General features: G+C 36.4%; 3 protein-coding genes and 1 long non-coding RNA gene across 9 annotated transcripts in view; 3 read left to right on the top strand and 1 right to left on the bottom strand.

Moving 5' to 3' along the window:
• Positions 1–16,055, top strand: part of hoxb3a (homeobox B3a) — a 46,158-nt gene that overhangs the window by 2,888 nt on the left and 27,215 nt on the right. For 2 of the 6 annotated variants that reach the window (XM_058414646.1, XM_058414642.1), the window contains exon 1: positions 13,818–14,330. The exons of 3 other annotated variants lie outside the window; for them this stretch is intronic. The gene's annotated coding sequence lies outside the window, so the exon portion shown is untranslated. Of the gene's footprint in view, positions 1–9,098; positions 9,238–13,817; positions 14,331–16,055 lie in introns of those variants that run through there. One more of the 6 variants, XM_058414644.1, reaches the window with a different exon arrangement.
• LOC131368684 (uncharacterized) lies at positions 164–8,898 on the bottom strand. The gene is made up of 2 exons (XR_009207183.1): positions 8,763–8,898; positions 164–981 (listed from the first exon to the last, which is right to left on the bottom strand). It is a non-coding gene; the product is annotated as an uncharacterized LOC131368684 (long non-coding RNA).
• On the top strand, positions 1,569–5,430 carry hoxb6a (homeobox B6a). The gene is made up of 2 exons (XM_058414715.1): positions 1,569–2,824; positions 3,584–5,430. The coding sequence occupies exons 1-2, from the start codon at positions 2,395–2,397 to the stop codon at positions 3,838–3,840; spliced, it is 687 nt and encodes a 228-aa protein (XP_058270698.1). The 5' UTR covers positions 1,569–2,394; the 3' UTR covers positions 3,841–5,430.
• hoxb5a (homeobox B5a) lies at positions 5,561–8,252 on the top strand. Its single transcript, XM_058414692.1, has 2 exons — positions 5,561–6,561; positions 7,164–8,252. Exons 1-2 carry the CDS (start codon positions 5,982–5,984, stop codon positions 7,409–7,411), a joined length of 828 nt encoding a protein of 275 aa, XP_058270675.1. The 5' UTR covers positions 5,561–5,981; the 3' UTR covers positions 7,412–8,252.

Raw genomic sequence — 16,055 nt, 5'->3', positions numbered from 1 at the left:
AAATGTGGCATGTGATAAGCGAATTTAAATGTGTCTAAATAATTTGATGCTAAAGAAATGAGCTGTTTTATACAAGGCACATTTTTAAATCTACTTATGTGGTAGACAAAGTCAGTGGCTAGGAAGAGGACCGCAGAATTTCGGAAGAGGTAACAGGGTAGAGTTTTTATTTTTTATTTTTTATTTAACCCTGACAGCCGCTTCACTTTATTTTAACAACAAAACACTATATTGTACCCAATTCCTTCTTTAATAATATTCTTAACAAAACACACCAACAAATAATATTCTACATGGCACAAAATTTAGCTTGGAATTTAGATATACATTTACTACATATTCTAAAATTAAATTATGTATGAATGAAACAAATTGATTATTAATTTAATTAATAAAAAGCAAAGTATTTTCCATTTACAATACACATAGAGAGCATGGTGCTCAGACCTATTCTATAGATTTACTTGAACAAAATTTGAAAGACACTATTCTTTCAGTTTTTAATTGATTTCAGTTAGCTTCGACATCAACATTATTGTAAATCTAAGTAACCGTTAGAATTTTACGACCCAAGTTGTCCAATTTAATAGGAAAACATAATTCATCCATTAAACGTACCTATGATTTACAAAAGTATATTATACATGATAATTTTATAACTTACAATCAAATCATTTTAGAAAAACAGGACAAATAAAAGAGTTTTCAAACCAATACTGGTAAATAGCTATTTTATAATATAATTTACGCCGTACAGAGGATCTCAGAAAATTCGACGCAGACACAGGCATACTCACAATAAACACAATGCCACCACAAACTCAGGGAACTTTAGATGAGGTTACAGCAAACTTGACAAAGTCATATATCTGAAGTGATTTCCTTCCTCCGCGGTGATCCTCCACAACTTCTGCTTTGCATTATGTTCTTTTATGAGGAGTTGTTTGCAGATTCTTTTGCTCCCCAGTCCGCATTAAATATCTGTCGGTAAAACATAAAATATCAAAATTACTTTTAAATTGACTTAAAATCTATCGCGTTGTCAGTCGTGTTGGTTAAGAATTCATCAATAACAAAATCACCAGTAAAAGCTATCACTCATTAATAATAAACAGACTTTGAACAAGCACTGTTTCCTCTTGATTTCTCATGCAAGTGGATACACAATAGATGTTTTCCGCTCCCAGAAAACTAAGCAATGCAAAAGGAAGCGCAGCATCCTCACCGTTCTAAAGGGAAATTGAAATGAAAGTAAAACGCACACACAACCCCCAGCCACTTTTAAAAATATCCACTTTTTGGGCCCCAAATGGTTCAGTGGTTGTATAACGACAGGACTCCAATCACTATAACTGTACTCTTGGTTAATGACAAACACACGCACGCTCGGGTTGAAAAGCAGTGTGGTGAACAGCAGTAATAATAGAAATAGAATAGAGTTAATTTCTGGACTTTTCAAGCCATAGGTTTATTTCCAAACTGGGAAAACGTATGTACGAATTGCGGTCAGAATCGTGCCATTTTTAAAACAGACAAATGCCCCAAATTGTTTTATCATAGCACATGTAAAGTCGAAAATCAGACGGAGAGCGTATGGAAAATAACACATTACTACAACCGCAAATTGCGCAACATTTGCACAAGCTAAATTCTGGGCTGTTGTACGTCCATCCAAATATAAATACAAATTTACAGCCTGTTGCAAATATTTCGGCTTTCGAGAATATAATGCATATTTATGTATGTGCTCGCTGATTTTATATAATTTTTTGTGTTAATTGTTTATCATTTGCTAATCGCTCTGAAATAATGGGTATAATTATGCCTGTATTTCGATTGTTTATTATTTTTAAAAATGGCCGAGTAAAATTGCATCTCTGAAAATACATATATGAAACAATACAAAATACTACTGAAAACATAAAGTCGCACAATCACAGAACTTAACAGAGAAAATGTCATTTATTGGTAATCCACTGTTTGGGTTTATTTGTTGGCACCTCCTTTATCTCCTGCGAGTACGTCAGTATATACACCTCGGTCAAAACTGAGGTGGGTAATATATCAACGTATTCAAATTAGCGTTACAAAAAACCCTGTTACTCGTTTTAAGCAATGTCAATGAAAGAAAAGGAAGAGAGAATGGATGAAAAAATGCGGTCCCCACCACCACCCCCCTTTAAAAAAAGAGTGCTAATTTGCAGGCACGGTCGCCTGCGATTGGTCAGTGGCTGGTCAGATGGTATGGTATTCCTCTGTCCCGCACTGGCACATAGCCACCCAGCAACCCCCCCTCTTCTAAAACCCAATCTCCGATAAACTACTAATAGCTAAACCGCTTGGACTATAAAACACAACAAATCATAAACCAAGGAAAAGAACCGTGCCCTCCCAATGAGTTCCTATTTTGTAAACTCTACTTTCCCGGTGACTCTGCCCGGAGGACAGGAGTCATTCTTGGGACAGATACCCTTATACTCCTCCGGATACACAGACCCTTTACGACACTATCCCGGTGCTGCTTATGGAGCTAGCAGTGTCCCGGAGAAGGCATACCACTCTTCCTTTTACCAGCAGACAAACGGTGCCTACGGCAGGGCGACCACCATCGGTTCCTGCGATTACGCGGCAGCAAGCTATTGCAGGGAAAAAGACAACGCCTGTGCCCTCTCGAGCATAGAAGAACATTCTCTTATCCACAGTCAGGAGCACCGAAAAACAGATTGCACAGATTCGTCTGGGAAAAGTATCTACACCGAAGGCGACGAACAGAAGCCGGCGGTGCCAGTGTACCCATGGATGCAAAGAATGAACTCATGCAGTGGTACGTACATGTTGTCATGTTTCCTTATGTTTTTCATTATTTGCCACCGATATTATAGGCTACAGAGTTAAAGACCGCTACTCGCCCGACTGTGCAAATCCGGAAGCGCATGGAGTGTAAATACAGTCTTCTCACTCCAGCATATATTCGTATCTACAGTGTAACACTGAAACCGGATAGGAGACCTAACACCTTTGCAGACACGTTACCTCTTTTATATTAATATTTTACAACTGTTACACAATATTATAGTTTGTGTATTGTTTTGCATTTTTTTACAGTTCCTTTTGGCCTATAACAACAGGGGAGTTGCTCTACCAGCCTGTCATTATCTTAAAATGTCTTGCAGTGCCAGTTTGATGGGCTCTTTCCTCTACCGTAATAATCAGAGTACAAAAAAAATCCTGTTTATGCAAGCACATCTCTAAATGTAGGAAATTATTGTCACAGCAATATACCTGTAGTAGTGAAATAGATTTTTTTTTATGAAATAGCACACATAAAGAAACAGTGCCTTTTAAAAATTAGGATTTCAGTGATTAGTCTTGTTACTTCAAGTCAAGAATATCTGCTAATACGCAGTCTTAGTTTTGCGAACACTTAATAATTGTCTTGAGGCATAAAATTTGCAAGTCATGTTGCTGTCCTCAAGCTGTGTTCCAAGTACACATTTGTCATTATAATCATTATAATATGCACGCTTTTGGCGTTAATGTGCGACGATCACTCCCCCCCTTCCTCTTTCCATTTCATGGACAGGGACCTTCAGTAACCCTGGTCGGAGGGGTCGTCAGACATACACCCGTTACCAGACGCTGGAGTTGGAGAAAGAGTTTCATTTTAACAGGTATCTTACCCGCAGGCGCCGTATTGAGATTGCGCACGCTCTATGCCTGACGGAACGCCAGATCAAGATTTGGTTCCAAAACCGACGGATGAAGTGGAAAAAGGAGAACAAATTAATCAACGCATCACAAACCAGTGGCGAGGAGAAAGACGAGAAGAGGACAGAATGAAATTATGGAATTGAGCAGCAGACACCTCAATAACTCATCAGAAGGATAAAAACTCTCCATGTACATACATTTGCTTCGGTGAAGTTGTATTGGTAAATTTGTTGTAGCATTCCACTTACACATTTTAAGTGTTATTTTTTTAAACACCTACGTTATGTCTCCAATTAATGTCTTTTTACGTGAAAAGTATGACTTAGGATTTGTTATTACATCTATAACACATATGTTTAACACATATTTTAAATGTTATATTCATACTCATATTTAAGCTGTAAAAAATTCAAATAAAATCTCATTGTACGAAATGACTTATTTTAGTTGGGTGATTAAATGTGTGAGGTGTCTACTGACTTTATGAAAAATATAGGACCGAAGCTTCCATTTTTCCCCAAACCAACAAGGGGGGATCAATTATATAGTCTTGTAGTCTTATTGTATGTGAATTCCAGTTGTCGTAATATTTATCAGAAGAAACAATTAAATAAAGCGAGAAAGCATCCTCATGGCCCTGTTCGTTGACAATTGTTTTAGAAGTAAAAAACAATTATTTCTGAGCCACAAGCATATAAGATGTGATTTATATTAAATGAATCAGTGTTCCACTATTTTTGACACATAATTCTGCTATTATCAGAAAACACAGATCAGATGCGTTAATTTCTTCTTTAGAAAATACCTGTATATGTCTAGAAAACAAATTAAATTGGACGCTAGTTAGGAATAAAATATTGCCATGTGGTTGCCTTCAGCTTTAGCAGCGACAGGGCACAGGTATACTTAAATATTCTGTCAACTGTCAATCCCAAAACCCAGTTTCCCTGTTCAACACTAAAAGGCATGCCGCCCCAGAGTCTAAAAAAATCTATAAAAAGTGAAAGGAAATGGTTCAGTGATTTTTAACTGATGGCCAAAGGAGAAAGCTGACCTGTCCGAAACGTGCACTCACCCAGAGAGGGTCAAACGTTTAGGAGACTGACCTTCTCGGTAGCCAGAATTATTTCTTAGTCGAGAGACAATATTATTTAAATAAGCAATCGAGATAAAATATGCATTAAAGCTATTTCTTACACGTTACTTATATCTTGCTATATATAGTAAAATGGTGGCTATACTGAAATTCACGCGAACAAATCTGCAGGCCAAAATTCAATAGATTATTTCCTCGAATTAAAATATGTTCGCTGTCAGATATTTGACATACCATATTGGTATGTTTTTCTAATTTTTATTGCTTAAGGTTAAAAGCCAAAGCTTCAGTAAAAAATAATCAAGATTATTTTCACCATTGTTCACCAAGAATATTTTAAATGTAGACAAAAACGTACAGTGCAATGGTGGATTGCACATCGTGATGCACATACATGAAATAACTGTGTCAACAAACCATATATCAGATCAGGTAATCTATCACAATCATACATTTCTTATGGCTTACTGAGAACTTACACTTCCTTTTTTCCAAAGAACCTAAAATAGCATGAATATAACAGGAAAATAGCAAATGAAATCTATTTGCATGCATACCGAGATACTGCTTCTACTGTTACTGCTACAACTAAACAACTTCTACTATACTAATAATAATAATACAGATAACATGAAGAAGAACAAGAATGTTATTATTATTATTATTATTATTATTATTATTATTATTATTATCATTATGCAAATAGTGATTTTTTTGTCTTTAAGTCATTACAACACTGCAGTAATAATCATTCTTGTGAGAACAAGAGAAGTTTCGTGCCCTCTGAAAAGAATAAAAGAATAAAAAATAGGCACATAGTCCAGAAAAGTATTCATTGTGTTGTAAATTACATCTCCAGTAGGTGACGCTGTCTGCTCACATGCAGCATTTCCTTCCAATGGGAGGCACACGAATGCTCGAGGCTACAACTCCCCGTCTCGTCATCATTTGTAACCATAGAGCATGAATTACCTCTTGAAGTCATCAGTGAGAATTTACGACTGGTCAACAAAAGCACGTGATTCCCAAACGCACCCCCACCCCCATATTTGGCCGCATACATAGCAAAAACGAAGTACAGTGCATTGCTATAATTCATTAATACATCATAAATCGTGAAGCACAGCGTTATAACGACCAAGATCTACAAATCAAGCTCGCTAAAACAACCTAAATGAGCTCTTACTTTGTAAACTCGTTCTCAGGGCGCTACCCAAATGGCCCTGACTATCAGTTACTAAATTATGGAACTAGCAGCAACGCTATGAACGCCTCGTACAGGGACTCCGGCACCATGCATTCAGGCTCTTACGGCTACAACTACAATGGGATGGACCTAAGCGTCAACCGTTCAGCCAGCACTGGCCACTTTGGGGCGGTTGGGGACAATTCCCGGGGCTTCCAGTCTCCAGCCCCGGAGACGCGATTCCGGCAGCCGTCAAGCTGCTCGCTCGCATCCCCGGAGCCGCTGCCCTGCTCTAACAGCGAGAGCCTAGGACCCAAAGGCTCTTCACCCCCTTCCGACCAAAGCTCTTCCGCTGCGAGTAGTAACCTCACCAACAGTACACATTTTACAGAAATCGACGAGGCCAGTGCTTCATCTGAAACCGAAGAAAGCTCCCACAGAGCGGCCAACCAAGCTCCGCGGACGCTGCAGAAGCAAGAGACCACGGCAACCTCCACCAGCTCGGCGACTACCGATGGCCAAGCGCCACAAATATTCCCTTGGATGCGGAAACTACATATTAGCCATGGTACTTGCGTATTATCTTTACGCTTCTTTACTGTTTGCGATTGAGTGTAGTCTAATATGTGCTAAGAAGTTTCTTGCTTTTTAACAGTGGGGGCGGAATTAATCTTTACTTATTTTCGCGAAAGTGTCATAAATCTTTCAAGTGTGGAGCCTCGCAAGCTGTGGTAGAGAAAGGGAGAGAGGTGGAAGAGAGGACAGCAAGTCATAAATGCTTAGAAGTTGTTGTTTCTTTGAAAAGTTCTGTTTTATGGCGCAAGGGAATGTGAATGCTTTGGTGAGGAAAACCAACCAATAAAAAAGTTACAAAACTGGTGGGAAACGACTGGTGGAAACTGTAAGATTACGCGTCGTTACAAGCCAAAGCTATTATATATTTTACTAAATGCAGGTTTTTGTAAAACATTAAGAAAAGTGTTGTTTACGCACATATGTGCACTGTACCATTTGGCGATTGGAGTCTACTCATTCAGTCATAAATCGTGAGTCCGTCACGAGCATTTGCATGCAAATTTCCAAATTGCAAAACACTTTTGGCGATCTACTGTTCTAATGTTGTATTGCGCCACACTCGCTAATGTTTTTCTTTCCAATCTTGCCATGCAGATATGACTGGACCAGATGGAAAAAGGGCCCGAACTGCCTATACCCGTTATCAGACGCTAGAGCTGGAAAAAGAGTTCCATTTTAATAGGTATCTCACCCGGAGGAGAAGGATAGAGATAGCCCACGCTCTATGCCTCTCAGAACGTCAAATTAAGATCTGGTTCCAAAACCGGCGGATGAAATGGAAAAAGGACAATAAATTGAAGAGCATGAGTTTGGCTACCGCAGGTAGCGCTTTCCAGCCATAGTGCTAACGCAGATAATGCTGTAAGTGCTGCAATGAAATTTCGAGGGGAGAATAGATGAGGAAAATTTCAATAGACTTACCGAGTACTGTAAAAGCGGCACCTTTCGGCATGTTTTGGGGTATTTAAGTCAATTTAACATTTTACTGTGGTACTGCTAAAATTAAAACAAATTAGTGTTCACATGCTGTTCTTTTAATAATTTGATTATTATTTCGAGAGAAAATGAACAAAAAAAAATGCCGCTCGTTGTTCTTGCTATGAATATTGTTTGTCAAGTGCTATGTATAATGCTTTGAGAGTTAGCATGTTAACTAAATGTTATAACTTATTTACTACCTGTAACTTGTATATCATTGAGTTTACAGCGATGCTTCTGCCCAAATATGAAGTGATGCTCTTGTTAGCTAGCTCTAGTAGTGACTGCATTCATTTTAGCAGAAGTAAGGCTTCTGTGTTTCATGGTCATATATGTTTGAAGTCATTGTCTAGATAAACTCATTAGACTTTTGTCTTGTGCTCAAATTCTTCAATTATTTTTTAAAAAAATGGAAATTTGTAAATAGTCTTAGAGTCCTGTATCCGTCCTACGTGTGTATAGTTATATTCAAATTATGTAATTGTATATTCCTGGATCATGTTCATGTTCCTAAAATGCTGTACATATTGAACACTTTTATTGTGATCATTTGGCTATTTGTAGTAGGCAGAGTGAATGGCAAATGTGTGTGTGGGAAAAAAAGCCATGTCGAACTGCCTGTACGCATTTTGCCAATTAGCTTTTTGTATTTGTTTGTAGCTTATCTTGGAGTAAAAAATAAAGTTCTCATATTATTCAGACCCATCACATGGAAAGATACCATTGTATATGTCTCTCATATACCATTATCCGAGTCTGTAACGATTTACTTTACGACACAATTCATGGAAAGTTTTTTCAATAGTTTACATAGACAAAAAAAGCAAAAACAAAAACAAAAAACAACAACAACAACAAAAAAACCAAGCCAATAAGCTTCAAGCTGGGACAAACAGAATGCTTAAATTCCTGGAACACCAGACCTACTACAACTTTAAAAGTGACATACACACCACGTCAGAAAAAAATCTGCCTATTACCATAAAACTATGAAGTGAAGGAGAAATACAAAGTTATCGTTAAACCAGACACAAAGTTAAATTCAAATACAATTGCTGTTATCGAGATGCTCTTTGACATCACGTGTGTATTGTCACACTTATCTTTCTGGCAATGACAGTTAAATATATATATATATTTTATTCGTGATATACAACCCGCCATTACACAGTAGCCCTGCCTCTCAGTAAACAAGTAGCGAACTTGTAAACTTACCACAGCCAAATCGTTTTGCTACGTCTAAGACGACTTTTGAGAGCCAAGTAGACTGTCCTAAAAGTGACCAGCTGCCCCATATCGCCCGGCCGTCTGCCTTTTGGGATTCAGGTTTTTGCCAATGAGCAAACTATACCAAAAGTGAGTATGACATTTACATGTCAAATGGATGAGCGTTTTATCTTGAAGTTAGATCGTAAAAATCGCGCAGGCCACAGACAGATACCCCTTACTGGCTCTCAAAAGTCACGTGGGGTCCATAAAGTTAGTTTTATGGTTTTGGGGAGTTGACAATGTACTATATATTTCACATTCTAGAAAGCAAGTGACGGTTTAACTGCTACGAATGGATTCTAAAGGGTCAGTAGGAAAATAACGTATGCCACTTCTCTGCCCGTGCCGGGTCCATACGCTGTCTCGCCAGTTCTACTCATTTGGATGTGGATATGAGGATAGTGGACTGTGGAAACTCCAAGTAAGTCATTTAACCCTAGATTGGTAGAGGAGTTTGGGATAGGGGATTGCAGATTAGAAAACAGTCTCTTAAGTTTTCCCTCCATAATACTGAGGAAAACTGCGGATTTGGAACTCATATCAATGTAAAAGGTCAGGAATAGTCTTTATTACTAGTGAGAAGAACATTACATGGTTGTCCAGAATGTAATCTACTGACTAATCAAGCAAAAGTGATACAAAGTTAGTAGATTTCAGAAGTAATCGAACTTCCTGATGTCATTTGGGATCTCCTGTATATGTTTTGCAATACCGAAAAGAAAAATATTCACACTTACTTTAAAAACATTGCCAAACTGTCATTGCTTATGAATATATGAGGTGCTCATCTTGCTGATTATTAATTCTAATGTCACATCTAGGCGTTATCACAAATCAATAGAATTTATTGTGAATAGACACAAAAAAAGACACTAGCATATTTTTGGTTTTGCAGTTTCTTTTAGACAATATGTCCTTCTTTCTTTTTTGTGTTAAATGTAATTAATTAAATGTAATTAATCACAACTTAAATTGCATGGTTTTATATTCTACAGCACTTCCCAAATAAGGTTTTAAAATAAAAATATGCATGCTCTCTGTCTCTCTCTCTCTCTCTCTCTCTCTCTCTCACACACACACACACACACACAAGCACACACCCGCAAGCACACACACGCAGGCGCACACGCTCACACACACACACACACACACACACACACACATACACACACACGCAACATTACAATATACCTCCCCCAATTCTACAAGTAAATCTTTGTTTCATCCCCGCCCATGCATTTTTCAAAAAGGAAATGTGTGAATAACACACTGGCACTGGCAGCGGACCTTCCGGACAAGAATACTGCAAAATATGTTACTATTCAAACAGATAGTTCAAAGAACTAAGTTAACTGGTCACCTCTATAGGAATATTTAAAAATAAACAAGCAAGCAAGCAAGCAAGCAAGTAAACAAACAAAAACAATTGCATTTAAAAATTTACCTTGTGTGTTTATAGTTTCATAATTCTAAGTGTACCCGATAACTAGCCACAAGTTCAACCTCAGTTTTTCGACACTCATCATTAAATTACATTTAATGCATATATTTTTTTCCGATATATAAATATGGTTAAGTACTTTAACCGTTTCAATAAAACAAACCTGTGAATCCGTAGATTGAATGGAAAATGTTTTGTGTATTGTACTATTAATTCGTGGAAGATATACAAAAAATATATGCAAATTTTTTTGATTGCACAAAAAAGTTCAACTAAAATGAAAAATATTACTCGTCATAAATAATACTCGATTTTTCGAATATCATACTTTTACAGAGCTTAATACAAATACATTTAGTTTGTCACACGTGTGCGACAAAGACCAATAAAATCACAAAAAGAAAGAATAGGTAGAGAGTTTCTCTTTAATTTAGTATAATTTTATTTAACGATATAGAAGGCTTTATTCCATGTGAAAGCGTCGTCCTTACTCATAGCTATATTAAACAATATTTTTTCATATTGCATTTTTTCTAATATGAATCAGGCTTAACTGTATTCTCGCCTGTTACAACCTATGTTGCAATTAAACAATAGCTTTATAGTAATATAGTAAAGAAAAAAAACACTTGTGTCTGTTAGGATAATATGCTATCTTTAATCTTTATTTTTTGGATAGATATAGAAACAACACAAAAAACAAACAACAAATCCAAGACCCCCCCTCCCCAATGTATAAATAGAGCCGTTTCATAATTCACCGTTGTCCGTTCGCGGTGATTATGTATTCATTATTCTAGACAAAAATCAAACACAGAAATAAAAAATCAGCTTTAATCGTTTCTCCAGGTATGTTATGCATTCTTCTGGGGTAAGTCCAGTATATAATTCAATCTAATTCTTGTGTGCTTTGGCTGGCTTTGTAGCTGCTGACGGTACTAACCTAAAGATTTTTGAACATTTAAATTGCAATTTTCAATTCCTAATCCGTTTTGGATATGGATAGAGACAATCCAGAAGCATTTCTCATCCATAATTCATGAGAATGGGATCATCCAGAGGTCACCAGACGAGAAGTACTAGGAGGGCACAGGCGAAAAACAATGCTTGTCCAACACACACAATTACGCTATGTTTACACTCGAAAAATAGGCGAAAATGTGGCTGGAATGTTTTTATTTACCTATGTTTTTACTTCTCCCTCACTGTATCATATTTTAATAAAGTGATGGATTCGGGTGTCTAATAAAAAAGTCCGAACATTTTGAGGTTTTATGTGCGTTTTATTGAATTAACAAAAACTGTACGCACACCAGAAACTTTTAATGAGTCTGGTAATGTGCAGCTGCTAAAAATCAATATGTTTGTCAACATGAAAAAATTTTTTAATAATGCAATTAGAAAGAAAAAAAGAGATCCAGCTGTTTCCTTCAGTACATTAACGAAAACTCTGCAAGAATGATTAATAAATAGTCTTAAACATGAGAAATATATTGCTGTATAATAACATATTTTAAATACATTTGTACAAAATCACCTTGCCAAATCTTTTTCCTATTTGTTGTTTGAGCGCTAGACTATTCGTCTAATGCAACGTCCCAAAGTCGCCAGCAGAGCCCGCTTTAGACCAACTTCACAAAGGTGGAAGGCGCTGGCTTCTGCAGCCGACTTTACAACTCGTCCTATATCATTTTAAAACAAACTCCATTGCTATATTTTGTCACAGCTTCGGTGTTATGGAATTTTCAGTTTATCAAGAGAAATGAATAATTTCAGTATAGCGTTCGTGTTTGTTTAAAATGGCGGCTACACATTCCGTTCATGCGACAAGTCTTCACGGTTTATGAACCTCCCAGGAAGCACACCAAGCAAAATAAATTCATATAAACGAGCCTCGTTTTTGAATAGTATATTTTTTAATTATTTGGAGAAACTGAATGTTATACAAGTGTTTTTACACAGGCGAGCGAGATGAGCGGGGTCAAAAAGTTAAGGGGTCAAAAGTTTATGTGGTGTGAGATTCGACTGTTGGTTGTCGACTGCAAGACCAGTTGCTAGATGTCAATGGCAAAGTGAGTGAGAGAGAGAGAGAGAGACAGACAGACAGACAGACAGAGAGAGAGAGAGAGAGAGAGAGAGAGAGAGAGGAAAAGGAGGAAAAGAACTGTGGTTCTGCCAGAACTGTGTATTATTATTATTATTATTATTATTATTAATAATAATAATAATAATAATAATAATAATAATAATAATAATAATAATAATAATAATAATAATAATAATCTTCTTCTTCTTCTTATTATTATTATTTATTTTTATTTTATTGTTGTTGTTGAATATTATGATTATGATGACGACGACTAGGAGGATGACGATGAATTATATTATTTGACAATGCTCAATAAAAAACCTTATTAGAAAATTTTTAAATAAATAAAAAATTTAAACAGGAGAAAAAATATCACAAATATTCTGTATTCACTTGCCATATAATAAAGCTAAAAATATAATCCCGGCCAGTTTCAAATTTGACTTCAAACTGAAATCAACGATTTCAGAATAGAATGACGCCGCACATTTGATTCAGCCGAATCTTTGAATCATCAAAGTAGTTTTGGCTAAATTTAAAAATAGTATAGAATACTAGAGCTTGCCATGTTGATGTATAGTAAATAACGGAGCCATTTTCAAGTGATTGACGGGCAAAATGAATTTTGAACAAAGGAAATGCATAATTTAGTAAATTAATAATGCCGTTATTCATACAAATTTTCGAACAAACTAGGCTGGCCAAGGATCAAAATTGTAATCGAATCACTATTTTGAAAATTACAGTGCATAAGTGGGGAATAAATGTGTTAGAATACGCGTCTCCTATGGAGTTCACGCAGAGTTCATCGAATTAATTTCCATTCCACCGTAGCATTTGCCGTTGCCTGGCAGAAATGTGGCGTGCATTGTTATTTTTCTTAGTTCATGCCTTCTTTTAAGACAATTCATGATCATGTATAGTATTCTCAGAGCTATTGCTTTATTTGGGCTCGATGTTTAATATTTATCAGGCGACCCAGGGTATTTTAAAATCCTAATTCTGGATAATACACGCGGTTTACTTTTGTGTTGTCACGATGAGTAAAATATTTTATTTCATTACTGCCTAATGGTTTAGGCTGTACAATGTTCTTAATGTGTGCTTTAATGCACAATCCAGATTGCTGTGGGTTTTTTTTCAGATTGAGACTTTCTTTGTTTTTTTTTAGTAAAACACGTTCTGTGGTTGAACTAATTTGTGGATTTCAAAAGGCATTTAGAATGAGACCCCCACCACCCACCCAAGTCATTTTTCTTCAATGTTCTGACCTGGGCACAATTCAATATGTGCACGCAAACTGTGCATGCATTACTATAGAACTTGCGAGTGGGAGAGACCCAGAGAAGGGGTGAACCGCAGGTCAGCGCGTCTAACAAATATTAAAATGTACTGGGACTTGTGACACGCCTCGCTGTTTAACAAAGACTGCCAAAGTGCGAGATTAATACGAAAACCTGAGAGTCCACAACAAAATGCCTTAAAGCGTCCAATGATATTGTAGTCTAATGCTCAAGACGGAGCAAGTCTAACATGCATTTTATTTTTAGCACTTCTGAGAGGCAGCAGGCTGCATTGTGCGGGGAAACCCCCCTCTCCTCGCCAAGAAAGGTTAAAGAGACACCGGGAAACGGACTAGAGCGTTTTGAGTAAGAAGTTAGTAGATGGATGTTTTATATCATTTGTCTTTTTGTGGTTCAGGTATTGTGTTGTTTACAATTTTCTTGATCGGATCGCGGAAATGAGTGGGAGTTGCACGAAGGTATCACGGCGAGGTCACGGGCTAAACCTGTGGCGTTAGAAAAAAGAGGAAAGAAGGGCGGGGGTGGCGGTGGGTCTCGCGGTACCGTCGTGACAGAAAGAAAGGCTTCGGAATAGCGACGGGGTCCCGTCCCGTTTGTGTCCGGCATATGAAGAAGGCGTCAGGACTATATTGTGGAGAGCGAACTCGGAGAAACAAGAAACGACACGCGAAGGCAAAAAAGTAAGTAAAGTATTTGGCCCATCATTTACATATCGCCGTGCTCTCTTCTGCAGGTGTTTTGCCTGAGCGGACCACGTGCTTTAGTGCAGTGTGGCGAGCGTGACCCCCCCCCCCTTTCATAACGGAGTTATGACTTTGATTTCGAGTTCTGCAAAGTCGGGTGGTTGAGAGTGTGGGTTTATATTGTGAATATTTATACCGTGGCTGAAGTCACGGATCTTGTGTTTCGAACGCCCGTGGGTGTACGGATTAACCCTATAATGAGGCAGATGGCTCGAGGTCCCAATGCCTTTTAGAGGGAGATGGGGTGAAGGCGAGGTCGGGGACTTCGGGAGGTGAAAGGGTTGAAGTGGTCAGAAAGGACAAACTTTCTCCTTTTTTCCTATATGGGTATTTTCTTCTTTTTTTTTAAATATAGCCAAGCTTATTGCTTTCGTACAATAAAAATATCCACATTCTAAAAAAATATTGTTCAAAAAAGCTTGCTTAGTAACTAATATTAGCCCAGAAGCTGTCTTTACCATTATAAAAGTACAATAAAAATAAACTGAACATAAATTTATGAGAATCATTTTACAGGAAATTAGCTGACCTTGAGAGGCTTTTTAATGGGCAATAAGTAATATCCAAAGATGCTGAAGATCACGCATAATATATGTCTTTTTTTGGTTGTTTTTTTGTTTTTTTTTACAAATATACAATTGCAAGAAGACAAATATTCATCATTTGTTTTAATGAAATAAGGAATTTTTCGATTTTTAAAGATTTTACTTAATTTTAACAAATTTACCAAACAGCTTCATGAATTTGTCTCTTTTACAGAAACGTTGAATCACACAAGCTCGATAATTTTGAACATACCGTGTAGTGCACCTGCTCTGACAAATAAAGTGTCATAATAATAATTATAATAAATATAGATGTATAACTGTAAAATATGTAAATGTTATTAAGAACGAAATTAGACTAGGTTACGTTATACATCCGGTTATATATACATAAAATGTATCTAGGTATATATATATATATATATATATATATATATATATATATATATATATATATATATATATATATATATATATATATATATATATATATATATATATATATATATATATATATATATATATATATATATATATATATAATTTATATTATTATGTTTTATGTGTTTTATTTTTAATAGTCTGTGTAGCAAAGTTATAACACTGTAATTTGCTGCGATGTATTGTATTTTGGCATGCGTACCGCCATATATATACACGTATGCATTCACGTATAACGTATAGCGTATATACACACACACACACACTCATATATGTATATATATATATATATATATATATATATATATATATATATATATATATATATATATATACATATATATACACCACACACACACATGTTATACGTGTATGTGTGTTGGGTAGCTGTACTGAATTCGCTCTAAATGTTTTGATATGATACATTGCTTGGTTTGAAATTTTCTCTAAGGATAAACAGGGCTGCCGGCCTAGAATGAAGACTGCTGTGTTTTAGTTGGTGCTTTCTTTAAAATGTTTAGTTTTGTTATGTTTGCTTTTGTTATGTTTGCTGTATTCTGCTTTAATTCCAGTCTGCGTCATCCATTTTATAAGGCACAAGACATGAATTTGCAGTGCCTGAATCTGAACCAATTTGCAGTGATTTGTTGCCCCTGTATTTATTTTGTATGTATAC

This window comes from Hemibagrus wyckioides, linkage group LG02, assembly GCF_019097595.1.
Source record: "Hemibagrus wyckioides isolate EC202008001 linkage group LG02, SWU_Hwy_1.0, whole genome shotgun sequence".
Lineage (NCBI taxonomy): Eukaryota > Metazoa > Chordata > Actinopteri > Siluriformes > Bagridae > Hemibagrus > Hemibagrus wyckioides.
This window is presented reverse-complemented; position numbering and strand designations above follow the sequence as displayed.

Coding starts and splice junctions, on each gene's coding strand:
- hoxb6a (XM_058414715.1), top strand. CDS start 2,395: ATGAGTTCCTATTTTGTAAACTCTACTTTCCCGGTGACTCTGCCCGGA. Junction 2,825..3,583: donor AAGAATGAACTCATGCAGTG/GTACGTACATGT, acceptor TTTCATGGACAG/GGACCTTCAGTAACCCTGGT.
- hoxb5a (XM_058414692.1), top strand. CDS start 5,982: ATGAGCTCTTACTTTGTAAACTCGTTCTCAGGGCGCTACCCAAATGGC. Junction 6,562..7,163: donor GAAACTACATATTAGCCATG/GTACTTGCGTAT, acceptor CTTGCCATGCAG/ATATGACTGGACCAGATGGA.